Source organism: Sorex araneus, chromosome 6 (assembly GCF_027595985.1).
Source record: "Sorex araneus isolate mSorAra2 chromosome 6, mSorAra2.pri, whole genome shotgun sequence".
Lineage (NCBI taxonomy): Eukaryota > Metazoa > Chordata > Mammalia > Eulipotyphla > Soricidae > Sorex > Sorex araneus.
Window position 1 is genome coordinate 24,623 of NC_073307.1, and position 27,294 is coordinate 51,916.

At 44.6% G+C, this 27,294-nt stretch overlaps 1 protein-coding gene across 3 annotated transcripts in view; it reads right to left on the reverse strand.

The window, feature by feature from the left end:
• Positions 1-6,317: 6,317 nt before the first annotated feature.
• TSPAN5 (tetraspanin 5) overlaps positions 6,318-27,294 on the reverse strand; it is a 197,406-nt gene continuing 176,429 nt past the window's right edge. For all 3 annotated transcript variants that reach the window (XM_055141660.1, XM_055141659.1, XM_055141657.1), the window contains 6 exons: positions 24,669-24,815; positions 21,181-21,351; positions 16,638-16,763; positions 14,885-14,932; positions 14,678-14,794; positions 6,318-8,389 (listed from right to left, as the gene is read on the reverse strand). In XM_055141660.1, the coding sequence (XP_054997635.1) occupies positions 8,324-8,389; positions 14,678-14,794; positions 14,885-14,932; positions 16,638-16,763; positions 21,181-21,351; positions 24,669-24,815 (675 nt within the window). In that variant the 3' untranslated portion in view covers positions 6,318-8,323. The remainder of the gene's footprint in view (positions 8,390-14,677; positions 14,795-14,884; positions 14,933-16,637; positions 16,764-21,180; positions 21,352-24,668; positions 24,816-27,294) is intronic.

Genomic DNA, 27,294 nt, shown 5'->3' on the forward strand with positions numbered 1-27,294 from the left:
TAACAACTCTGTATCTGTATCTCACTGAGTCAATTTTTTAAAATAAATAAATAATTAAAAAATAAAAACAGTTTTGTGTAAAAATAAAAAGAAAAAGAAGGGCGCGCACGGGCGGCGAGGCAGGTGAAGGAAGGAAGAAGGCCAAACTGGTTGCTCGATCGGTTTATTTCATGTCCATCTCCATTCTCCTCTGATTCTCCTCCTGCTTCTTTCTCCCCCATCCTACTTCATTCTCTCTCTCTCTGCCTCTCTCCCGGCTCTCGGTCTCTCTCTCGATCTGTGGATCTGGCCCCCGTGGATCTGGCTTCGTGGATCTGGCCCTGTGGATCTCGCCGTGGATCTGGCCCCATGGATCTGGCGCCGTGGATCTGGCCCCCAACCCACTCTTACAGCCTAGTTAAATCTCCACCGCATGAGGGGGTTGGGGCATACACATAGGTGTGGTCAGCAATAGGGTAAGGTTCTTTTCCCTCAGGGGATGCTTCTCCTAGGACTTAATTCTCTTTCAGCAGGAGGATCCACCCAAGGGCAGAGTCCCATGAATGTGTTTCTCTTCTCCTCAGCCAGCAAACATATAAGAATTCATAATATTAATCATTTTGTATGGACACAATAAGAGATGCATTAAAGCTTATAGAATTGCTCTCCTGCGGCCATCTCAATCTCAGACTACAGTGCTCAGGCCAGATCAGTCTTTCCTATCCCTGGCAGGGTCCCAGTCTCATAATTACTATTGGATCATGACAGCATTCGTCTATGATCAAGCTCTTAACTTATAGTTAAGAATTAGGCACTTTGGCCAGGCCCATCTCGATGCCAGGGTAGCACATAACTCACCGCTTGCCCTGGATCCTTCCCGTCCCACGTCGGGGACCCTACTTTGGGATGCTAGGAACTGAGGGCAACTGAGGCTTAAGTGGAGAAAGCAGATGCCCAGGAGGGAATAGAGGCCAATTAAGTCTTAAGTTATAAAAACATAATATTGTCTTCTTGTGTCTATACAAAAAAGACATAGCTTTAAAGTAAATTATTCAAAAGGCATAAAGAGGAGAGAAAGGCAATGTTATAATATTCAGTGTCCTAGGAAGTTCTGACCTTACCAATTAACAGAGTTTGATTAAGGGAAGAGCAGATAAACTGGTAGAATTGGTTACAGATAAACAAAAGAATGGGAGTGACTCGGGAGCACTTTGATGGGTGTGACTGATAAACCTAAGCTCCTAGTGGCAAGGGGGAAAGGACAAACCAATGATATCCAACAAGTTTAATTCAAAAAAATTAAAAGGTAGGGGACAGTTCCCAGCAATGGTGAACACAGCCAGGCATCACTGGCCAGCGCTGAAATGGGGAAAGATGCTTGACAAAGAGAAATCTGTTTCCAACCCCTGAGGTTCAGTGCCCTGCCCAGCAGTCAGACAGGATCAACGCTGCATCTCCAAGTATCACAAGACCTGAGTAGCATCAGGCCACTGTCCCTACCAAGCACCACACTTTCCATCCAGCCAGACAACGTCACCTGCAGCAGCCCCGGTGTCCCCAAAGACCTGAGGACACAGTCAAACCAAAGACCTAAAATCTCGGACACCAAGTGTCACAAACAATCGCCACACACACAAACTTATCCAAATAGGGTCGCACCCACATCCACGCACGGTGGGGGCCTTCCCAGTGGTGCCACACGTTGTGCCAAGGCTAGACCCACAGCCTCCAAAGGGCAAATCTGCACACGTACAGGCTGTTTACACAGATGTACACGTGCAGGCTGTTTACGCAGCCGGGCTCTCACCTGAGCACAATCTCCTGCCTCGCTCTCCCTCCCTCCCCGCTCACATTTCTCTAAATCTTTCTCAGAAAATACTATATGGCCTCAGTGGGGGAAATTTACTTTGCCTCGGTGAGGGAATTTGCTTTGCCTCGGTTAGGAAACTTCACCTTGCCTCAGTGAGGAGAACTTCGCCTTGCCTCGGTGAGGAAAACTTCGCCTTGCTTCGGTGAGGAAAATTCGCCTTGCTTCGGTGAGGAAAATTCGCCTTGCCTCGCTGAGGAAACTTCGCCTGGCCTGGGTGAGGAAAACTTCGCCTTGCTTCGGTGAGGAAAATTCGCCTGGCCTCGGTGAGGAAGATTCGCCTGGCCTCGGTGAGGAAGATTCGCCTTGCCCCGGCGAGGAAAATAAAAGGCCAACCCCAACAAACACCCGCCTCCCTGGCCAAAGCAGCGCCCCTCTCCGGGCCGGCACGTGAGGGAAAAGCCAAACGCCCCCGCGCTGCGTCTGCGGGAAAAGTCGGCAGCGAAGGGCGCTGAGGTGAGACGGGAGACAACACCCGGCACTGAGGGAAACCTGGCCGGGGCTCACCGAGTCTGCGACCCTCCCAGAGGAACAGCCGGAACCGAACTACACGGACGAGTTTGGGCGCACAGACCCCCAGTCACGGCCGCTCCCCGCACCACCGAGTCTCCTCCCCTGCACGAGCGCCGGAAATAGGGAGGGCCGCGAGGAGGGGCACGGGCGAGGGCACACCCCCAGGGGGCACAGGTGAGGCATGCGTGGCACAGGTGAAGCCACGCCCCCAGGAGGCTCCCAAGTGGGGTCACACCCCTAGGCCCCCAGAGCGAGGGGACACACCCCCAGGAGACATCTGGGCCCTTGCAAGCGAGACCCCCACCCCCCAGCGGGCGCGAAAGGCAGTGCGAACAGAGGAGCTGAGGACAGGAGCTTCTCCTCAAACCGTTTGGAAAAGCGGGGCAGAGATCCCAGCGGGCGGGGCGTTTGCCTCGCACGCGGGCGACCCAGGTTTGATCCCCAGAGCCCTGTAGCGTCCCCGAGCACCGCCGGGAGTGAGTCCTGAGTGCCCAGCAGACCTAACCCCGGAGTGGTTGCAGAATAGAGTAGGGGGGGCGGTGGCTCCCCAGACGTCTGGGCCTCTCCTTGCCCGTGCTATGACCAGGTCACACCCCGCCTCACTCTCAACCCCCTGGACCCTTCCCGCGTCTCCGGCGGCGTGCGCGTGGGCGAGACCCCTGTGCTCTGGGCCTGTCGCGGGGCCTCCCAACCGTACCAGGAGTCTCCTAGTCTCCAGCCACGGCCACGCTCACCCCCCGCGTCCACCTCCTTATCGCTGCCTGGCATCGAGTCCAGCCCGACCTGAGCCTCACCCAGCCCTGCCTGTATCCTGTACCGGGCACTAGCTGGGCCTAAGCAGCCTGCCCGGACTGGCCGTGGGCACGCGAGCCCTACCTGACCCTGGAGACCCAGGAGGAGGAGAAAGTCCAGAGAGCCAGGAGAAGGAGCTGGGTCTGGGTGATGTAGGCAGGTAGGGAAAGGCCCTTGGCAATGAAAATTTAGATTAAACAGTCCTGGGAAGGAGAATCTTAAGACTTGCAGATTCAAAAAGACAAAAGACCCCGGAGGAAACCATCAGCGGGCCCTGAGGATAATGGCCCCTCCGGAGGGGGTTCCCCAAAGAAGGTCATCACCACTCCCAATCTCCCTGGTAACCTTAGCAACGAACTTTTTTTTTTTTTTTTTTTTTTTTTTTGCTTTTTGGGTCACACCTGGCGATGCACAAGGGTCACTCCTGGCTCTGCACTCAGGAATTACCCCTGGCGGTGCTCAGGGGACCATATGGGATTCTGGGAATTGAACCCGGGTCGGCCGCGTGCAAGGCAAACGCCCTACCCGCTGTGCTATCACTCCAGCCCCAGCAACGAACTTTTACCTGGAAAGAAGCCCCAAGTAGGGGCAGGTTGAAGAAACCCTATAACAGACACCTTGAACAAAGGAAGCGCGGCTTATGCTGCCTGAGCCCATGTGCTGCTTGTGCCCACGTGGCTGAGCACGTGTCACCCGCATCTCCCCTCTTGAGATGTGTACTTTCATATTTTTGTGTGTAAAGCTCGGTTATGTGTAGGGGCTTCCTCCACCCTTGGAGAAGCCCGTGTTCTCTCTTGAGCGCATTACTCTTACTATTCTCTCTCCCACCTATCCCTTCCTCCTTCCCTCAGAAACCTCTGAATAAAATCTACTTACTTCACTGCTTGTCTACTCCTGAAATCCTTTTCCGAGAGCGAGACAAGAACCCAGTAACTCTGGGTCCCGGGTGGTAGAGGCAGTTGGGGGGAAAGTGACCGTCTTTCTCCTCCCCACTTCACGTAAGTCACCCGTGGGGCCCACCGACATCATGGGGACTTTCTTTTATCTGCTCCTGTAGCCCCTCCCCCCAGCCCTCCCATTGCCTACTGTGATTGGCTACCTGTTCCATGGGTGAGATTTAAAGTGACTCACCTGAGTACACCTGGCCCGGATTAGTGAGATTTTACTCTTCCCCCACGACCCCCCCCCAACAAGCCTAGCAGTGGACTTTGATGGGCAGCCCATGAGAAACCCTCTAAAAGCCAACTTGACCGCATAGGCTGCTCTGCTTACGTGGTGCCCGAGCATGTATGTCACCCGCATCTCCCCTCTTGGGATGTGGGCTTTCCTACTTTCATATGTAATGCAGGGATGTGCCTGCGGCCCCTCTCCACTGTGGAGATGCCTCAGTTACCGTGAGCAGGTTACTGCGGTGAGGCTGTGGTGGGAAGCGAGGTCACGGCCCCACGCAGCACTCCAACCTGACCACACTTCCTCCAGGAGACAGAACAGTGCGGAGGAGGTTTGCCTTGCACATGGCCGAGACAGGTTCGACCCCACGGGGGTCCAGGGGGGCACTTTCCCTTGTGATGCCGTTTATTGGGATGTAGGCACAGAAGGTTCCCCACACTGCCAGGAGTGATTCCTGAGTGCAGAGCCAGGAGTAACCCTGCAGCGCTGCTGGGTGTGTCTTTCATGCTGAATTTGGTGACTGATCTCTCTGCCTGAGGATTTGCATCTGAATCCTCTGATGAATTTCCACAGGTGGCACTGGCCTCTACAGGAAACACAGGAATTTAGGTGCCACTGAGGCCTCTGATTGTTGATCCAGGGGTTTGTGCACCATTTTTCTGCACTACTGGTTTTCTGGGTTTTTGTGAGTTAGGTCAGGAATTGGCTATGTCTTCTAGACTCTGGTTTGTGTGGGGAATGCCTGGGTGAGTGACTGATTTAGTCCCACAGCATCCACAGGATGAGAGTGGGCTCTAACATGTGGTTCCGTGGACGGCCATTTCAGCCTAATGGAGATGTCGTCTCAGATGCTGGTCCTTCGAGGTGTGATCCAAATGGGGATCTCATACCAACACTCTTAAGCTAAGATCCCTTGAGGGGTCTGGCCAGGCAAGCACCTGAGAGTCGCCTGTGACTTGTCCACAGGGTCCCCTCCCTTGTGACATCAGCCATTGGTGGTAGGCACTGTTCCTGACCCTGACTGTAACCCTGACCCTGTCCCCTAACCCTGACCCCTAACCCTGACCCTGTCCCCTGACCCTGTCCCCTGACCCTAACCTCTGACCCTACCCCTCACCCTGACTCTGATCCCTAACCCTGACTCTGACACCTGACTCTGACCCTGACTCTCTGACCCCTAAGCGCTAACCCTGACCCCTGGCCCTGACTCTGACACTCTGACCTTAACCCCTTACCCTAACCCCTAACCCTGACCCTCACCTGACCCCTGACCCTGATCCTAACCCTGACCCTGACCCTCACCCTACCCCTCACCTTGACTCTGACCCCTAACCCTGACTCTGACACCTGACTCTGACCCCTGACCCTCATCCCTGACTCTGACCCCAACCCTGAGTTACCGAAACTTTGACCTGGACCTGACTCTGATCCCAACCCTAACCTGGACCCTGACTCCAACCCTGACCCCGACCCTAACCCGGACCCTGAATCCGACCCTGACCCTGATCTCAACCCTGACTCTGACCCCGACCCTTATCCTGACCTTTATCCAGACCCTGACCCTGACTCTGACCGTAACCTCGATCCTGATCTGAACCCCTAACCCTGACTTTAACCCCTAACCCCTTTACCCTAGGCAGCAAACTCACTTCTGCTTCATTTCTCAACCTCTGGAGGCTTCACACCAAATTCTCTTCACCATGAGAAACTTCTCTTTACCCCAACCACAGAATATTCCCTCTCCTTTTCCCTCAGAGAACAGGATCAGTGCAGTAACTGTGGCCTTCCTTGAGAAGCAGCATCTATTTGTCAGAAATGTACACTCTCAACCCAGATTCACAGCATCAGAAATTCTTACGACAGAGCACAGGTTTTTTGTTTGTTTGTTTGTTGGAACAACTCCTCCAGCAACTCTGATGTACAATAAAGTCTGAGAATGACTGGACTTGGAGTGGAGAACTGCAAAATTTAAGAAAAATAAAGGCATGACTCCATACAAGGTAGAACCAACTTTATTACCAACAACCTTTATTACAACCATTCTCAAGTGTAAAAAATAAAAGGTGATTAAGTAAAACTTAGAAATCAGTTGACTTGCTGTTTGACATTTCACTACATGTACTGGGTGGGAATTCCCATTCCAGGGTGGGAATCTTGCCTGATTCTAGTCGGTGTACTGGAGGAGGAGGGAATAAAACAGACCGTTTTTCACTGGAAAATTCAGGTGTTCTCTTTTGGAATGACCCTCCAGAATGACATCAGCTGGATTAAGAACTGAACATCCCTAATTGCACATACACACACACAAAAGCACATACATAAAGTCATAAACACACCCAAACTCTAGAAATGAGATTTTCAATTTTTTTTTTCTGAACAGAATGACATATTCATCAGTCACAGAAATCCAACTCTGAGCAAAAAATAGAAAACCTTGCTAACTCTACACCACGTGTGAGCTAGCTATCCAGTCCTGTATTGGCAAATGTATCATTGCTGTAAATATGTCCAAGTCTTCCCCATGTGCCAGAATCCCTGGTGAGCAGCATTCTGATGGTCATCAGCTGGATCAAACAACAAAACTCATTCCTCCCACCTGGAGCAGGGTCATGATCCACAGCACCTAAAATGAATTCCCACCTAGTGGCACAGAACATGTACCTTGTCAGTGCACCTCCCTCATAGTAGTTGTGCTTTGTAATCACCCAGATGATGGTGTGTCTGCACCAAGAGAACTAAGGTGCTCTGGATATGCATGCTTTAAAATTTTTTAAAAATAAAACAGCTTAAAACTGAAAGAAGACTCATTGGATGCCTTTTGTTTGGTCAACACTGTTTTGGGATTGGGTTTAATTCCATATAGGAAAAAGGGGGTTGGGGGTAACTGTGTGGAGAGGTCCACAATAGTGGCAATAAAGAACCAGAGCTACATAAGCAGATGTGGAGGTTCTGGTTACTCCTTTCCATCCAGGAAGGGAACACCATACCTCTCATAACTATGAACCTCTAAAACGAACACAAGCTAATTCACATTTATAAATTTCTGCAGGAAATGGCAGAAAATGGAGCTGGTGGATTCAGATTCACAGGTCATGCAGATAAGATTAAACAAAAAAATAGTAGTACTCAAGGTGAGTAAGTAAGTTGGGAAGAGAAACTATCATAGCTTTCACTTTGGGGAGACAAAAACCCCACAGCCTAACCAAACAATACCCCAGAATATTCCAGAGTTTCCAAAGAGCCCAACAAGTAATCTGGTGGGCAGGAGGTGAGAGGGTATATTAAGATATGTTCATTAACCTCATTTTCTCCTTGTATTTCATCTGTAAGTAAAGCTCAGGCTTACTTAAAAAAAAAAAAAAGATGTATCCTGCTAAAGTCCAGTATTAGGCAGCAATCCCAATGCTCTTGCTCAGTGCACTTGACATTCATCTTCTCTTCTAAGGAGAGAGCAAATCTGCCTTTCTTCTGGGGATGGTAGTTCTAACAGTTCCTTGAAATTTAAGATGGAGAGTTGCCAAAAGTCCACAGCTCCCAAGCAAGGGATTGAGTCTTAGGAAAGGTACACTTCTTTAGATCATGGAACAGAAGGCAATTCCTTCCAGGTGTGATGAGAGCACAACTTCCTCTCCCAGCCTCCAATTACCAAAGTGGAGGAGGTGACTTGGTTTTCCACTGATTCAAGTACTTCTGGGTCCCTACCTCCCTCTTCCATTTTTGGTAAGTATCTGGCTTCCATAAATTCATGGCTACAGTAGAGATTTATGGCGCAGTAACTTTCAAATGTATATTTTAAAAAATTCTGTCAGTGAGCAGCATTTCCCAGTTTTATATGCCCACCCGCCCCCACCTTGCCCTCAAACAAGTTATTGGCAGCTCCATCAGATAGGACTGCAGGGTGCCTTTGTGAGTAGGGTCCATGCAGCAAGGTTGTCACTGGCACACTTGGAGGGTCAGGAAGACTGGGTCTGTCCAGTGTCTTACAATAGCCGTTGCAGGGGCTTACCAGCTAGCCCTCACAGCTTCAATGTCACTCACTAAATTCTGAGCCAGGCATATTCCAAAAATCTGAGAAAGAAAGAACAAGAATCAGACTATGCAGTTCTTAACCTCATTGGGCTTTCACTGAGCTACTGAATCCCATGTTCATCTTTAGTATTACATTTTAAATGTAATTCCTATACTATAACATCAGTATTTTTTAATGTACAACTCAGCATTTTCTGTTACCCAAGGATGTGGTCCTTTATCACTGTCTAATTATAGAATATTTTCATTAGCTGCACGCAAAGAAAACTACTCATAAGCAGTCATTCCCAATCCCCACCCTATACTCCTGGCAAACCTCTCATTAGCTTTCTGTCCCAATGAGTTTGCAAATTCTGGACATTTCAAATAAAGAATGAATATACTACATTGACTTTCATGGTGATTTATTTTGCACACCAGAACATTTTCTCTTTTCTTATTGGATCACCGTGAGATACAGTTACAAAGCTTTCGTGATTGAGTTTCAGTCAAACAATGGTCGAACAACCATCCCTCCACCAGTGTACATTTTCCACCACCAATATTCCGGGTATCCCTCCTGCCACCACTCCCCCTGCTGGTTGGCAACTACACCACCTCTGATTCGCTGATGACATGGTTCTCATAACACCAAACATTAGCCAAGCAGCACAAATGCTGGCCGACTTCGACCGTGAGTGTGGAAAGGTCGGACTGCAGCTGAATCTCACCAAAACAATGTTCATGAAAAATGAACTAGTTCCTGACCTTCCATTTGCGCTCAATGGAATGAACATCTCCAAATGCAGCAGCTACGTATACCTGGGTTGAGAACTCAATATGAGTAATGACTTGGCGCCAGAACTGTGCAGGAGGAAGAGAGCAGCGTGGAATGCCTTCAAGAGCATCAAAGAAGTGGTTAAGAGGACAGAGAACCTCTGGGCATATCTTTTAGACTCTACCGTTCTTCCTGCACTAACATACGCCTCAAAGACCTGGGCCCTACGAAAACAGGATGAGAATGCTATTTGGGTTTCCCAAAGAGAGAAGGAATCTGGAGTTCCAACTTCTGTCGATGATCAATCAGAGATGCTGTCTCATTTGCCAAGGCATCAAAAATCAGATGGGCTGGACACGTAATGCGATTCAGAGACGACCACTGGACTAGAGCTGTTACTGACTGGATTCCATAGGATGTCAAAATACCGCATGGCCACCCACCTATGAGATGGTCAGACTTCTTCATCAAAACCCTAAATGAATGGTTTAAGGCTCTTCGTGTTCCTGGAGAGAGCAGATACCATTGGGCTACACTAGCACATGACAGGGACGAATGGAGACATTACTGGTGCCTGCTTGAGCAAATCAAAGATTAACGGGATGACAAGTGATACAAGTGAAGTGATGGTTTTCAATGCAGATACTGAGAGGCTATCATGTTTGGTCCTTTGTCTACTTTCAGCAGACCTCTCCCATCCCGAACGATCCCTCCAACCATGATTGACTTAATGATTCCTTTTCTTTTTTTTTTTTTTTTTTTTTTTTTTTTGCTTTTTAGGTCACACCTGGCGATGCACAGAGGTTACTCCTGGCTCTGCACTCAGGAATTACCCCTGGCCGTGCTCAGGGGACCATATGGGATGCTGGGAATCGAACCCGGGTCGGCCGCGTGCAAGGCAAACGCCCTACCCGCTGTGCTATCTCTCCAGCCCCATGATTCCTTTTCTAATCCAGCTGCCTTCTCCCCAAATCGCGAGGCAGGCTTCCAACTGGAACAATCTCCTTGGCCATTGTCTCTAATGTCCTTGGGTGTTAGTCACATATTATGTTATTTTATTTTATTTTATTATTATTATTGTTTTACAGTTACAGATTTATACACTTTTGTGCTTATACTTCCCTCATACAAAGTTCAGGAACCCATCCCTTCACCAGTGCCCATTCTCCACCACCCGTAAACCCAGCGTCCCTCCCACCCTCCCCAATCCCATCTCCCCCCCAACCCACCCTGCCACTGTGGCAGGGCATTCCCTTTGTTCTCTCTCTCTAATTAGCTGTTGTGGTTTGCAATAAAGGTGTTGAGTGGCCGCTGTGCTCAGTCTCTAGCCCTCATTCAGCCCGCAACTCCCTTCCCCCACATGGCCTTCGACTACAATGTAGTTGGTGATCACTTCTCTGAGTTGCCCTTTCCCCGGAACGTGAGGCCAGCCTCGAAGCCATGGGGTCAACCTCCTGGTACTTATTTCTACAGTTCTTGGGTATTAGTCTCCCACTCTGATATTCTATATACCATAGATGAGTGCAGTCTTTCTATGTCTGTCTCTCTCTTTCTGACTCATTTCACTCAGCATGAAACTTTTCATGCCCATCCACTTAACTACAAAATTCTTGACCTCCTTTTTTCTAACAGCTGCATAGTATTCCATTGTATAGATGTACCAAAGTTTCCTCAACCAGTCATCCGTTCTAGGGCATTCGGGTTTTTTCCAGATTCTGGCTATTGTAAACAGTGCTGCGATGAACATACATGTGCAGATGTTGTTTCGATTGTACTTTTTTGCCTCTCTGGGATATATTCCCAGCAGTGGTATTGCTGGGTCAAATGGGAATTCAATATCTAATTTTTTGAGAATTGTCCAAATTGTTTTCCAGAAGGGCTGAACCAGTCGGCATTCCCACCAGCAGTGAAGAAGGGTCCCTTTCTCCCCACATCCTCTCCAACAGCGGTTGCTTTTGTTCTTTTGGATGTGTGCTAATCTCTGTGGTGTGAGGTGGTATCTCATGGTTGTTTTGATCTGCATCTCTCTGATGATTAGTGATGCAGAGCACTTTTTCATGTGCCTTTCGGCCATTCGTATTTCTTCCTTGGTAAAGTTTCTGTTCATTTCTTTGCCCCATTTTTTGATGGGGTTGGATGTTTTCTTCTTGTAGAGTTCAACCAGTGCTTTATATACCATTGATATCAACCCCTTATCTGATGGGTATTGTGTAAATATCCTTTCCCATCCTGTGGATAGTCTTTGTATTCTGGTCACTGTATCTTTTGCGGTGCAGAAGCTTTTTAGTTTAATGTAGTCCCATTTGTTGATCTCTGTTTTTACTAGATTGCTTAGTTCCGTGTCACCTTTGAAGAAACGTTTATCTTCAATATCGTGGAGGGTTTCGCCGACCTTGTCTTCAATGTACCTTATGGTTTGTGGTCTAATGTTGAGGTCTTTAATCCATTTTGATCTGACTTTTGTGCATGGTGTCAGGTCAAGGTCTAAACCCATTTTTTTGCATGTGGTTGTCCAGTTGTGCCAGCACCATTTGTTAAAGAGGCTTTCTTTGCTCCACTTCACATCTCTTGCTCCCTTATCAAAGATTAGATGATCATACATTTGGGGTTGTGTGTAGGGATATTCCACCCTGTTCCATTGGTCTACGGCTCTGCCTTTGTTCCAGTACCATGCTGTTTTAATTGTTACTGCTTTGTAGTAAAGTTTGAGGTTGGGGAGGGTGTATTATGTTATTTTATATTCCACAAATGAGTGCAGTTGTTCTATGTCTGTCCCTCTCTTTCTTACTCACTTCATTTACCATGATATTCTCCATGTCCATCCACTTATAAGTAAATTTCATGACTTCATCTTTCCTAACAGCTGCACAGTATTCCATTGTGTAGATGTACCAAAGTTTCTTTAACCAGTCGTCTGTTCTTGGGCACCCAGGTTGTTTCCAGATTCTGGCTACTGTGAACAGTGCTACAATGAATATACAGGTGCAGATGTTATTTCTACTGTGCTTTTTTGCACTCCTGGGACATATTCCCAGAAGTGGTATTGCTGGGCCATGAGAAAACTCAATTTCTAGTTTTTTAAGAAATGCCCATATTGTTTTCTAGAAAGGCTGGACCAGTTAGCATTCCCACCAACAACGAAAGGGAGTCCCACATATGTGCCAGCACTGGTTGTTCTTGTTCTTTCTGATGTGTACCAGTCTGTGTGGTATAAGATAATATCTCATTGTTTTGATTTGCATCTCCCTGATAATTAGTGATGTAGAGCATTTTTTCATGTGTCTTTTGGCCATTTGTATTCTTTTTTGAGGAAGTTTCTGTTAATTTCTTCTCCCCATTTTTTGATGGGGTTGGAGGATTTTTCCTTGTACAAGTCTACTAATGTCTCGTACATGCTGGGTATTAACCCTTATCTGACAGGTACTGTGTAAATAATTTTTTCCATTCCATGGGCTCTCTCTGTATTTTGGTCACTGTTTCTTTTAAGGTGTAGAAGTTTCCTAGTTTAATGTAGTTCCATATTTTTTTTATGTTTGTCTCTACTTGCTTGGAGAGTGGTGTTTCATCCTTGCTTTTTTTTTCTTTTTTTGGGGGAGGGTCACACCCGGCAATGCACAGGGGTTACACTCAGGAATTACTCCTGGAGGTGCTCAGGGGACCATATGAGATGCTGGGAATCGAACCTGGGTTGGCCTTTTGCAAGGCAAACACCCTACCCGCTGTGCTACCGCTCCAGCCCCTATGATGGTGTTTCATCCTTAAAGATGCCTTTAGCTTCAATGTCCTGGAGGGTTCTGCCTACACTTTCCTCCATGTACCTTATTGATTTAGGTCTGATACTGAGGTCTCTAATCCACTTTGATCTGACTCTTTTGCCTGGCATTAGACAGAGGTCTGAGTTCTTTTTTTCCCCAGCTAGCTGTCCAGTTTTCCCAGCACCACTTACCAGAACATTTTTTGAGGTTCATCCACATTATAGTATATACCAGTAGTTCAATGATTTTGACAGCTAAATAATGTTTCATCATATGAAGAAAACAAACTTTGGCCTATTTTTCAGGCCATCTGCATCCCCTACATTTTTGGCTCACATCTATAGTGAGAGTATAAACATCTGAATGTTTTCAACACTTTTAGACACACACCTAGAAGAACTGCTGGGTTATTTGGTGAATCCCTCATGTTCTGTTGAACTGCCACACCGTATTTCAAAGAGAATACATCATTTTAATTCCACCAAGAAGTATGTGAGGGTTCTAAACTCTTCATATCCTTAACAAATCTTGGGATTGTCTTTTATGCTACAGTCACCTGTGTGTATGTGTGTGTGTGTGTCTGAGAGAGAGAGAGAGAACTGGGATCTCATCATGATTGTGATTTGAAATTTCTTTATTAATGAGGTGAATCTTTTCATGTGCTTATTATATGTATCTTCTTTACAGAAATGTATTTTCAAATTCTTTGCCAAATTTAAAATTTTTTTTTCCTGTACAAATGTTCTTGACTTTGATAAAGTATTATCTCTAGGAAACACTGTCTAATTCGAACTCACAAAGTTTACACCTTTATTTTCTTCTGAGTTCTAATATAAGCTATAATTCATATTCAGAGCTAATGTTACTTAGAGTTGATTTACAATACATTTTTGCATAGGTTGTGAGGTATGGACTCTAAATTTCTTCTTTTGACTAGATAACCAGTTGATTCAGCACCATTTATTGAAAAGATTACTCTTTCCTCATTGACAGATCTTGGTTCCCTAGTCTAAATAAAAATCAATAAACCTTTAAAATTTTTTCTCCTGAACTTTCATTTCTATTCCACATATAAGTCCAATCTGACAGTGGCACATATGCTCTTAATTACAGTCACTTTAAAGTCGCTTTTAATTTTCCAACTTTGTTCTCTTTTAGGTTTGTTTGCTAAATATTCTGGGTCCTTTATATTTCCATGGGCATTTGAGAATCAACTTGTCCTTTCTGCAAGAAAGGATAGTGGAACTTTGCTACAGATTTCACTAAATCTGTAGATCAATATAAAGAGTATTTCTACCTTCAAAATATTAAGTGTTCCCATCAGTGAATAGAGAGTGTCTTTCCATTTAAGTCTCCTTTTCTTTCTTTATCGATTTTGCCCCGTTTTTACCCTCTAAGAAAACTGTTATATCTCCAAAGATGAAAAGCCAGCTCTTAGGATTGGTTGGGAGGAAAAATGGGTGCTTCCTTACCTCACTAATGATAAAGTCTTCAGAGAGAGAAAGGGGACGACATGTCTGTGAAACTCCAGAGCTATAGCTGTGCCACGGAGCCTCCCTGTGACTGTCCTGCTGCCTGGCTCTCACAACTCAGCATGACTGAGACCATGGACAGACCAGAATGCCAGCAGAAAATCTCCAACCTGACCCTTATTTTACATCTTCAAAAGGAAAAAATTTCTTCCTGAAATGTTCCATAGAGTGTCAACTAAAATTAGAGATTAAATAAAACATAAGCCAGGGAGTTTGTATGTCACCCAGCCCTGTCCTGTGAGGGGCATTTCCCTGTCATGGCCACAAGGGACACTCATCTCACCTGCAGCAAAGCAATGCCAATGAAAATTCCAGCCACAATGGTCAGATTGTCCTGCAACCACTTCTCAAACTGGGGCACACAGCCTTTGGTGTAGATTACAATCTGCTGGTCAACTTCCTTAAGGAGGGAAGAGGAGAACAAGCATCACCACACATGTTCAAAGATCCCAACACCCTGTGCTAAGTGACAAGATGAGATTCAACTTACTGGTCTCTGCCTGGTGTCATAACCACACTGAGTGTTGATGACATCTTCCTGGTTAGGGAAGAAAATAAAAAAGAAAAACCATATTAGAAAGCCCATGGAGGGGTTAACAGAAGATTCCAATTACATAGGCACACAGACATCCCAGAAACTATATTAAACACATTTATAATAGACTCAATGTAATACAATACCCCTTGAAAGTATATACTAAAATATACCATCTTTTACAAATGAGGAAACCTGAGGCTTGGGAAACATCAGAATCCATACATGGGAGACTCACATTTAAAAAGTTAGCTCCTCTAGAATCTTATAGGCTTAGGAAAATGGAGAGAGATATGATTGCGGACGCAGGGCACAATGACCACCTTCACTTGCATTCTTTATAAAGTTCTCCTTTATAGTCTCTTACTTCTAAATTATGTAAATTTCTTTCCAGTGAAAATGCATTACTTTGACAATTAAAAGCAAAATTATACTATCAAATACCTTAGTATCTCATAAGGCCTAATAAGAAACATAGATTCCACTGTTTGGGACTTTTCCCCTGTATAGGGGACAAGACAGGTTTTACAGCTTAGCATTTATGGAATCCAAAATATCTACTCAAATGACCTGTAGTTGCAAGGGGGAGGCATAATGACATAATGACATCTGGGAGTCCTCAAAATGATCCTATGAGAATATCCATTAGAGTTGAACTGGAGTCACAGCACAGTTTGTGTCAGACCAGAGTGGCTCTCCTCTGACTCTTAGAGGGAGGGAGAAAGAAACTAATCAGTAGGAGAACAGTTCTCACTGACTCTCAATCTCCTTCAGACACAGTAAAGGCCCAGGGTAACCACACACCACGGGCAGCTTCAGGAAGATTCTCCTTTTCCACCCCAAGACTGTAACCCCTTTTAAAAGACCTACACCCTCCACGTGGGAGAGGAAACGGCCACTAAGATCTCCACATCTGTAGTCTCTGCTGGGGAGAAGGATCAGCAGTCACACTGCAGAGTGCAGAGGGGGAGTAAAGCACCGTGTGGGTGTGTGTGGCTCTTACCTGTCACTGAACTCTCAGCTCTGGATTTCACTTAGAGCAGCAGAGTTCCATCTAAGTCATTTCTTATATCAGGCTTTAAATGTATTCCAAATACAATTAAAACCATGGCGAATGGGAGTGACAAACACATTTGATGATCTTTCTTGCCCTTATTACTAAAAAAATACAAATTGCTGTTCCTGTACTGATTCTGACCCAGGATTCTGGGCAGCTGCCATCTTCTTATATAGCAGTCAAGACTTATGCTGTCTAAAACTCATGATATTTTTCCTAGAACTAAGCCAGGAAGTAATGGACTACTACCCAAGCCACTGCAGAGAGCTCTTATACAAGCCAGTCCTTCTCAAAAGAAGGAATTATAGGTGATACAGATGCACTGTCTGGCAATGTGAGCATGGGAAATTTACTTAAACTCCATGATTTCACCTGAAAAGGGAAGATAATGGTGGTGTCAGCCTCTATGAGTGTTTCAACTGAAATGAGCTGATGCACAAAAATGAACAGATGAGGAGCCAGCACATGTTACAAAGCTAATGCCACAGCTATTATTCTCATTCTGGAAAGATCTGAGTACCAGCTCCCCTAAAAAGCTACAAGTGAGTGGGGATAGCAGGTAAGAGTTTACATTAAAAAAAAAAACAGTGAGTTTATCCCCTCTACCACCATCCTTCCTAGGGAGAAGCACAGGTTCGAGGCATCACTTACTGCAGGGTCTTTCGTACAGCAGGAGAAGGGCACACCACAGCGCTCACGACTAGCGTTGGAATCTGTGCAATTGAAGTAAATATTTAGGTTCCAATCATCTGCTCCAAAAGCCCCACAGCACTGCCACTAGAGCAAACAGGAGAAAATTAGGACTTCTCATAGTAGAGGCAACTGATACTCAGCTTCTGCCTATGCAAACCTTCTCTCTGTCCCAGAACAAAGTTTTAAACTAAACTGAAGCTAAACAGCCCCTATAAAAGTGTCCCAAGAAATTAAGGCTAAAGCTTTTTACAATTGTATTAGCATATGACTTACACAGCTAAAAAGGCCCAGTATGTCATGAGGGAAAAGGTCAGAGTAATACAGGGGCTCATGAGAACTGGATCTGTTTGGCTGGGCATGTACAGGGAAATGCAATCAGACACAGCAGAATTAGTATCTGAAGCAGACAACTGTGGTTGTGGGAGTAAGACAGAGAGGCTCACTTTGTATATTCTTGATTTCTACAATGGAATGGGTTTAAAACCTTCATTTCACTGACTGTCAATGGAATACTATAACTATAATTTTAACATTTGACATGTGATCATCAATACAATCACCATAATATATTCATTACTTCCAAAGTTGCAAAGGCTTATCTTTCATTCTACATTTCTGCTGATTTTTAAAAAATTTTTTGGTCACATCTGGCAATGTTCAGATCTTACTCCTCGCTCTGCACTCAGGGATTACTTCTGGCAATATTTAAGGGATCATATGGACTGCCAGGGATTTAACCTGGGTCAGCCACGTGCAAGGCAAGTGCCCAACTTGCTATACTATTGTCGTTCTAGCCCCTGCTCTAAATTTTTTTAAAAATAAAAGTATGTCTTTCCTCTTTAAACTATAAAAAGGCAATAATCTAATTAACATAATAAATTGAGATATTAAGGGCAAAGGTTCTTAAACTGGGGCTGGTTCATAAGCTGCTTTCTCATTAAACCTCTCCACACCCTGGAACAGGTCTTCTCTTGGAACTAAATAAGTATCAAATGTTGGCTGTTTCAAGGCTTTTAAGAATGAAAATTCTATTTCAAAACACTAAACTCCATGACAGAAAGATAAAATCACATGAGGTAAGAGCATGTGATACAACAGACAGCATCTCAAGAGGAGAAGTTTATAAATCTCCCTGTAATTCCTAGTCCTCCCAAAGCCTGGACATTGCATATCCAGGTTTGCCTACAAAGCAAAGATCTCTGCCTACTAACCTAAGATCTGCCATTAAGACAAATTTACAAGTGTAAGCTTGCATCCACGTGAAAAACAGTGAAACCTGCTAAGATGAATGGAGACATTTCACACCTGAGTACAGTTATTCCAGGACAGTCTGGCTGCCATCAAAGAGAACAAGGACAACTCAGTTCCATGCTGAATGCATGACAGCATGAGGTGGGCCCCCACACAAGTGTGCTGTGGCCTTTTCCTTCTTTCCTAAGGGGACTCTGGAAGCCTATGCAACTAAAAGACAGCATGGGTCCCCTGGGTTTCTGTTTGCCCTCCCATCCTGCCACGTGCACTCAAGCCAAGAACAACACTGTCTGAAGTGATTAGTTTATGCCAATTTTCAATGTGTGCCAACTTTCGGTGCATGTGAATAAACAACTGCCATTTTATTTAGGAAAACAGCATATTTAGAAAATCACGGTAGCCTAACAGGAAATCATACACATCTTATTAGGAGCCAAAACACACTCTAAATTAAATAGCTATTCCTTTCCTTTCTTTTCCGTTTTCTTTTGTTGTGTGTATGTGAGGAAGTGGGGGAAGTGCCCTACACAGTGGTGTATGGGGGCTACTCCTGCTGAGAGATCACTCCTGGAGGTGCCATGGGATCACGTGGTGCTGTGACTTAGACCTTGAGTCCAACACATGCAAAGCACATACTACAGTCCTTTGTGCTATCTCTCCAGCCCTAAGCAGGGCTATTGTTATTTCCATTATGCTGTAGGGAGACTACGTCAAGGTTTAGTTTGCCCAAGTTCATCTAGCTGACCCTTAGTTTTTGTTATTGGGCATTCTGTTACATAGTGCTGGAATATAGCTCTAAATATTTTAGGCCTAACATTGGTTTGCCCTTTCTCCCTTGCCACAGGGAGCTTAGGTTTACTGAGTCACCCATCACAGTGCTCCTGAGTCACTGAATCACTCCCATTCCTTTGTTTATCTGTAACCACTTCTCTATGCTCTCTTCCCCAACCAGTTAATCAGCTTTTTCCCTAATCAGATCTGTTAATTTGTAAGGTCAGATCCTTCTATGACACTGAACTTGTATTGTAAGTTAATATTGCCTTTCTCCTCTCCTTATATCTTTTGAATAGTTTACTGTAAAGCAATGTCCTTTTGTATGGACAAAGGAAGACAGTTAATATTATGCTTTGTAACTTGGGAGTAAATTGTCTCCAAACAATCCACACTCCTGGGCATCTGTTTTTTCGACTTAAGCCTCAGTCGCCCTTAGTTCCTAGCACCCCCAAAGCAGGGTCCTGATGAGGGACTGAATGGACCCAGAGCAAGCTGTGAGCTACCCTGGCATCGAAATGGGCCAGGCCAGAGCACCACGATACTCAACTATAAGTTGAGAGCATAGTCATGAACAAATGCTGTCATGAGCCAAAAGTAACAACGAGATTAGGGCCGTGCTAGGGATAGGAAAGACTAATCTGGCCTGAGCACTGTAGTCTGAGATCGAGATGACCCCGGGAGAACAATCCTATAAGCTTAATGTATCTCTTACTGTGTCCATACAAAATGATTAAAATTATGAATGTTTATATGTTTGTTGGACAAGGAGAGGAGAAACACACCCATGGGATTCCACTCTTGGGTGGGCTGCCCTGCAGTATGAGTATCTGTCCTAGAAGCAGCATCCCCAGAGGGAAAGACTTTATCTCTGTTGATTGTATGACCACACCTACGTGTAATTATTACCCCAACCCCTCATGCTTTGGAATTTAACTAGACTGTAAGAGGGGGCTGGGGAATCCAGAGGGAGAAGGAGAATGGAGTGGGACTGAGAAGGAGAATGAAGTAGCATGGGGGAGGAAGAAACTGGAGGAGGATCAGAGGAGAATGGAGATGGGAATGGAATAAACTGCAACTGAGACTAACCAGCCTGGCCCTTGTTCCTTCCTTCGCCTACCCATCGCCATCGACCTCCCCGGGGTAGCCTGAGACTACCGAACGCGGGCGGTGGTGAGAGAGAGAGAGAGCCACCACACGCGGCCCCCTTCGTATTTTATTTTTAGTGAATATACAATATAGTACCTGCAACCCATTTGCTCTCAGGCAATACTGCAGAGAAACCTGGTGCAGAAGGCGCTATGCTGTTGTCTCTTCACTTGTCTGCAGACCCCTGCCAGGCTTGTAGGGCCTCACTCTCAGTTTTAACTCTATGTGCCAAAACGTCTGAAGAGGCACATTTTAGAAATTTGGTGGGGAAATGTGCTATATTATCTGTTGGAATATTTCCCCTTTTCCAGCTGCCTTCTGGAGTTTTGTTACAGAAACCTTTTGTCACAGAAACCTAGTTGATCTTTGACCCGGATCTAAGGTGCTAGCCAGAATTGATTTGACTTTGTAGATTCCAGGCTCTGGCCCAGCCTAGTCTTTGGAATGTAAATTTCAGGTGCTGTCTAGTTTGTAATTGACATGTAGATTTCTTGCTGCAGCCCAGCCTGGTCTTTGGGATGTAAATCCGAGTGCTTTCAGCCCAAAGAAGGCTTTGGTTTTGTTTTTGTATCTTCTTTCCGGGGGCCTAGATTAAGGGCCTGCAGATACAAGAGAATTATGTTGCTTCAATGTCCTTCCTGTAAGATCTTTTGGTGCTTTGGTGACGTCAATGTATTGCGCCCTTTGGAAGGGCCATGATCAATAAAAGGGGGTTCGGAGAGAAGGTGGGGGGGCGTAAAGGTGTAGAGAGGACGGAGAGTGTATAGAGGGAAGACTGGAATAAACTGCAAGTGAGACCAACCATCTTGGCTCCGTTCCTTCCTTCGCCTGCCACATCTTCCGCCATCAACCTCCCCGGGGTGGGGGAAGTGGCCGGAGGCTACCGAACTCGGGTGGCGGGAGAGACGGCTGCTGCCTTAGGCCCTGTGCCTGGCACGGTGCGGTGAGGCATCCCTTTCCTCGCCCGCGCCCTTTCTTTTTATTTTTAACAATTATCATAAATTTTAAAGTAACAGAAAGAATCTATATTCAATAGCAAAGTAAAACCTACATAGCAAAACCATTTTCTTTATGTGCCAGCAGGAAAGAGCAACTGTGATTATAACCTTCCTACTCAAGAGTTTTCTGGTTCGTTTCTTTAACTTATTTGAAAGTGAGGCAAGGGTGCAGATATCCAATCATAGAGTAATACAGGAAATAATAAACTCACAAGCAAACAAAACCAAAGCAGCAAGGTCAGTGAGATAGGTTCCAGCTAATGAGCAGGAGTGTACGTTGGGATCACTGTTCCAAGGTTTTCAAATTGAAAATAAGCTAAATTTAAACTTACATATTCCTGGGTGAAGTCTATGAGGTTTTGCAAATCAATGTCATCTCTGTATGCTCTGATGTTGTTGTTTATAAAAAAATACAGCTGGTCTTTGATCCAGTCTTTGAAAACAAATGCCAGAACCCCAGCAGTGAGCTCCAAGAAGAAAATAATTCCCAGGAACACAGAAAACTAAGACAAAAGACACACACAGAGAATAGTTGTAAGCTATTTTTATCATATACAGTGAAATGATTCCTTCCAAAAGGTCTATAATTACACTGTGTTGTTACATATGTCCAAAGCACATCACCTTCAGTTTCTTAAGATTAAGTCACAGAATGTTACACTCCAAGAAAAAAATTTTTTTTAAAAATGACTACATAAGTGCTCCAGTGGTAATTAACCAACAAAGCCCATAAATACAGACAATAGATATGTGTCCTTAGACATAATTTCTCCTGATTAATGTGGTGCCAGGCACGTGGCTGATACCCTCCCAGATCCTAACCTTCGGTAAACTTTTGTAATGTTAAAACTTTTGGGACACAAGCTGTACTCAGGGCTTACATCTGGCTCTGTGCCCAGAGTCACTCCTGGCAATGATAGGGAAAACCTGTATGTGGTGCTGGGGATCTAACCAGGGTTGGCTGTTTGCAAGGCAAGCGCCAAACCTTTGTAACATCGCTCTGGCCCTAAACAATTTTTAATTATCTTTAGTGGTACTAATAATTTCACATTAAGCTTTTATCAATCTAGAAAAAAAGACAAAAAATTGTATTCAAAGTCCACCCCAGAGTATGAAGCAGCCCTTCCTTCTGTTCGGTACCAATGCAGATATATAAATATGACACTTACTGTACTACAGTCATGTGTCACTTAACAATAAACTGGTCAATGAGTGGCCCTAGAGATGACGGTGGCCCTATCAGGGTAAGCCATAGAGATCTCGGTGTGCTACAGGCTGTGTCATTTACATTTGTATAATTACATGCTATGATGTTGGCACAGGATAAAAATCACTCAACAGTGCCTTTCTCAGAATAGATCTCCACTGTTAGTGATATGACTGTTCAAAAACAATACCAGTTCTCCTGATAAGTTTTCTCATAACAGTACATAATGTCCATTTCCAAATTTGAGCTCAAATTAAATTCTGATTAAATATTTGTCAGAGCTTCACATGCTCTACCCCTGTGGGCTAATTTCCAATTTTCAAAGGCACAGACATTGACTTGATGGCTTTGTCACATGAGGCTGCACTTCTCTATCACTCTTCCTTGGTTTCTCCATTTACCTCCCTCATTCTCCTAACCTGTACATAATGTGGTGCCAAACACTTGGCTGATACCCTCCCAGATTCTAGCCTTAAGTAAACTTTTGTAATGTTAAGGAGAGAAATTATCTCAATATTATAAGGTGTCACTTATAATATTATAACATTCTCCTCATCAGTCTGAGGTTAGCTGACATGCTAGCATTTGCTTGCTACTTACTTCATAGTTCCTGCTCAGAGAACACAGTACTTGTTTCTACTAAATGGATAAGTCGTTTTAAATAAGCCAGATCCTTGAGGGATCTATTGATGACTCAAAGCACTGAAGTGCATACTTTTCATGCAGGAAGCCCTGATTAGATCGTAATACTGCATGCTGCCCAAAGCACCGAGCCAAAAGTGGGCCCTGGCATCACCAAGTATGGTACAAAAATCCCTCCCCTACACACACACACACACACACACACACACACACACACACACACACACACTCACACTCATACTCACACACACTCACACACTATAACTGTCTTTGAGATGGTACAGTCCTTTTCATTTTCAATAATGGATGTTTTTAATTAAGGAGCTAATTTAGAAAACAATGTACGCATATCTGCCTTTTTAGCAAAACCTAGTATCTCCAACTCCAAAAACAACAAAGTATATTAAAGAAGCTACATTTATAAGCTAAACTGTAGACAAGAGAGTCATGGAAAGGATCTCTCATATATGAGCTAAAAGTGGAAAAATAGTAACAACTGGCAAGTATGATCTAGGTGTAGAGCTGGGGAACTAGAAGCATTAAGGGTGGAGGGTTGGCAAGCCATGATTAGTGATGATATACTAGGGGGGTTACAGATACCAATGCATAGGTGAGGAATGAGGTAGGTGTATTTGTGTTTGTGTGTGAGTAAGTGAGAACTGAAATGACTGTATTGGAAGGATCCTATGTGAGGAGTGTAGTAATTGGTATGTGTACAGGGGTCAGAAGAGGGCCCTCCACTGTGCCTATGAGGACTACCTCTGTTCTAAGGACTGGTTTTAAATGAAATACCCTAGGATTGCTCTTCAAGCTCATGTTCTCCCTTGGACATGAACCTTGCTTGCTTGTCTGTTTCTTTGCTTGCTTATTTCTACTCTGGAGAAGCCCATGCTCTCTCTTGAACACATTCCCTCATCTTCTCTCCTCTCACATCTTCCTAAGCAAGCTTTGTTCAGTAAGAACTATTTTGCATTACTTTATTTAAAAAAATCCCTAGAGAAGATTGTGTCATGAAAGGTTGGGGAAGAGTGTAGAAAAAGACAGTGTCCCCTCCATGCCTCTGTGGCCTTTTCTCCTTCCATTGTGGAGGATATTAATGAATGCCACTACAAGTCACAAAGGCACTGGTGAATTGATGGTTACAAAAATCAGACAGTACCACAGATAGGGCATTTGCTTCGCACAGGGCCAACCTGGATTTTATCCCCAGCACTATGTAGGGTCCCCAGAGTCACACCAGGAATGATCCTTGAGCACAAAGCCAGAAGTAAGCCCTGAACAGTGATGAGTATGGCCCAAAAGCAAAAAGAAAAAAAATGGAAAAAAGAAAAATTCTCCACAGGAAGGGTTATAACTCCCCCCCCCCCATTCTGGTCATAGTTATCTATAATCTGATAAAATACTTCCTCCCAAAATATTCATGCCAACGGTCTTCCTATTAAACACCCCCAAAAAAGGATCGATTACACTGATCACACAAAGGAGAACTTTGTACTGACAGAGAACAAGGGTGATTTGTATTTTACTCTTGTGCCACATTCACTAAATTTACTTGTTTAACAAATTTAATCTGGAACAACCAAACAGCCCCAGTACTTATGTCTAATTTTTCTAAACCATCTATCTGGACATTTCTGTAAAGGGAGGGATATCATGTAAAGAAAATCACTTATGGTTATGTACTTTGTACATGTACCTTAACCCTAACTGTATTTTGAGGACTGAAACATAGGGTCATGACATACACAGTTAAACACCCCCCCTTCGAGGGTTTTAACATACATATTAAAACCCCCCATGGAGGTCCTGGTGCAAGTTGGGATAATCTAGAGTATTTCCTGAAGGAAAAAAACTACCTGAGCAAGATTTTTCCATTGTCCCTGGTACAGTTCATTCTTGCCTGGAAATAAGATAGCCTGCTGAAATCACCTATAAGGTGATTTCAAACTGACAGCAGAGTATGTTACTTACAAATTTGAGGAGGAAGGTGTTTTCCCGTAGAGCTCCAATACACCCAGCAAATCCTAAAATGAACATTACTCCTCCTACCACCAGGAAGAGCCAGACTGGGTCAAAGCCGCCGAGATCGGTGATGGAAGAGATGTTGGAGAGAACTCCCTGGGAGGAGAAAAGAATACAACAGGTCCCAGGGTTTAGGGTCAATTATCCAACATGAATAGATGATTACAATAGGACATTGTCTCCAAAGAAAAAACTCTAGATGGAATCTGTTTACTAGAAGTGATCAATACTTAAGAGACATTGCAAAAAAAAAATGTGAAAAAACTCATTTCCTTCTAAGTTCTACATTGTTCCATTTTGTGGTAAGACTATATAAAAGAAATAAATGAGGCCCCCCCCCACCAACTGTCATCTATTCTCTCATGGAGATGTGGATGTTGTTTTGATTTCTATAGCTCTAAATATAAGTGTTACTGAGTTAAAAACAGATCAAGAGAAAGTCATCCTTCCCCACATCCTGGAAGAGGTATTCCTAAGTTCCAGAGCAGACATGTCAGACAAGTGACTCCTTCAAGTACTTGGCATTTGTCTAAAACCTGGTAGAGCTAGAAACTAAAAGCTAGCACTGAAGTCAATGTCTGATGCAAACAATTTTCCAGAAAAAGTGAATCCTAGGATCTCCCCTTCAGTTTCACCAAAGACCCTCTGAGGCTCAGTTCCAAATTCCACTTGTCGTCCAACATTCAATTATTAGATTATTTCCTAATTATTTTCATTATTTAGAAGCTTTAAGTATGATAAAATACCTGATTTTATCATTTCATTTTCTTTTAAGCTATCAAATACCCAAGTATCATGGAATCATTAGCTATATCACTTGTATCACTTGTCATCCTCTTGCTCATTGATTTGCTCGAGTGGGCGCCAGTAACGTCTCCATTCACCCCTGTCACATGCTAGTGTAGCCCAATGGCATCTGCTTGCTCCAGGAACATGAAGAGCCTCAAAATGTTCATTCAGGGTATTGATGAAGAAGTCTGACCATCTTGTAGGTGGGCGGCCACATGTTCTTTTGACGTCCTGTGGAATCCAGTTAGTAACAGCTCTAGTCCAAATAGTCATCCAAATTGTAATCCAGTCGGTAACAGCTCTAGTCTCAAACAGTCATCTCCAAATCGCATTACATGTCCAGCTCATCTGATTTTTGACGACTTGGCAAATGAGACAATGTCCCTGATTTCCGATCATTGATGGATATTGGAACTCCGGATTCCTTCTCTCACTTGGGTGAAACGTGATACTCCAAGCATAGCTCTTTTGATTCCTCTTTGGGATACCTGAGTAGCGTTCTTGTCCTGTTTTCATAGGGCCCAGTTCTCTGAGGCATGTTAGCGCAGGAAGAATGGTGAAGTCGAAAAGATGTGCCTGGAGATGAAAGTTCTGTGTCCTCTTAACAACTTCTTTCACGCTCTTGAAGGCGTTCCATGCCACTCTCTTCCTCTTGCACAGCTCAGGTGCCAGGTCATTCGTCATGTTGGGTTCTCGACCTAGGTACACATAACTGCTGCATTCAGAGATGTTCTTTCCGTTGAGAGCGAATGAACATTGTCTTTGTGAGATTCAGCTGTAGCCAACCTTTCCACACTCACGGTCAAGTCGGCCAGCATTCACACTGCTTGGCTAACGTTTGGTGTTATTAGAGCAATGTCATCAGTGAAATGGAGGTGGTGTAGGTGCTGGCCACCTATCTTCACTCCCATTCCTTCCCAGTCCAGTCGTTGCATGACATTTGAGAGGGTGGCACTGAAGAGTTTCAGTGAAATAGTGTCGCCCTGCCGCACCCCTCTCTTAACACTGATGATCACTTCCTTGTAGAATGGTGAGATCCTGGTGGTGAGTCTGTAATACAGCTCACGGAGGATCCTGATGTATTGAGTTTAAATGCCCTGTTTGGCTAGGGCTTTGATGACCGCTTCAGTTTCAACAAAATCAAAGGCCTTCTTTAAAACGTTAGACAGAGCGGCATCTTGAACTCTCGTGAAATCTCAGTGACCTTGATCACTGTGTGGATATGGTCTATCGTGCTGAATCCCCTTTGGAATCCGGCTTGCTCACATGGTTGTACTTTGTCTAGTGTTCTACCAATCCTATTCAGGATGACTCAAGTGAATAACTTGTAGATGATGGACAACAGGCAGATTGGGCGATAGTTGTCGATGTCGTGGATGTCTCCCTTCTTGTACAACAGAACTAAACTGCCCTCTGGTTTTCCATTGGGACGGAACCTTGCATTCAGACAGGTAGTGTGTGAAGAGCCGAGCCAGTGTATTGACGAGTACTGGCGGCAGATTCTTCAGGTGTTCGGATCTGACCTTGTCTGGACCAGGTGCTGTTCGCTTCTTTACTAACAACATGGTGTGTTGGATTTCAAAAGGGAGAACACTGGGAATGACATATTCATCCTGCGGAATTTGGTATGTGGGCAGGTGGACGTTGGTTATCGAAAAGATCCAAGTAGAAATTGTGGATAACCTTTTCCATTGCCCTTCTGGAAGATGTCATAGATCCATCAGGACATCAGAGGGCAGTCATCTTTGTCTTATAGTTGGTGAAGGACAGGTGGGCATTGCAAATA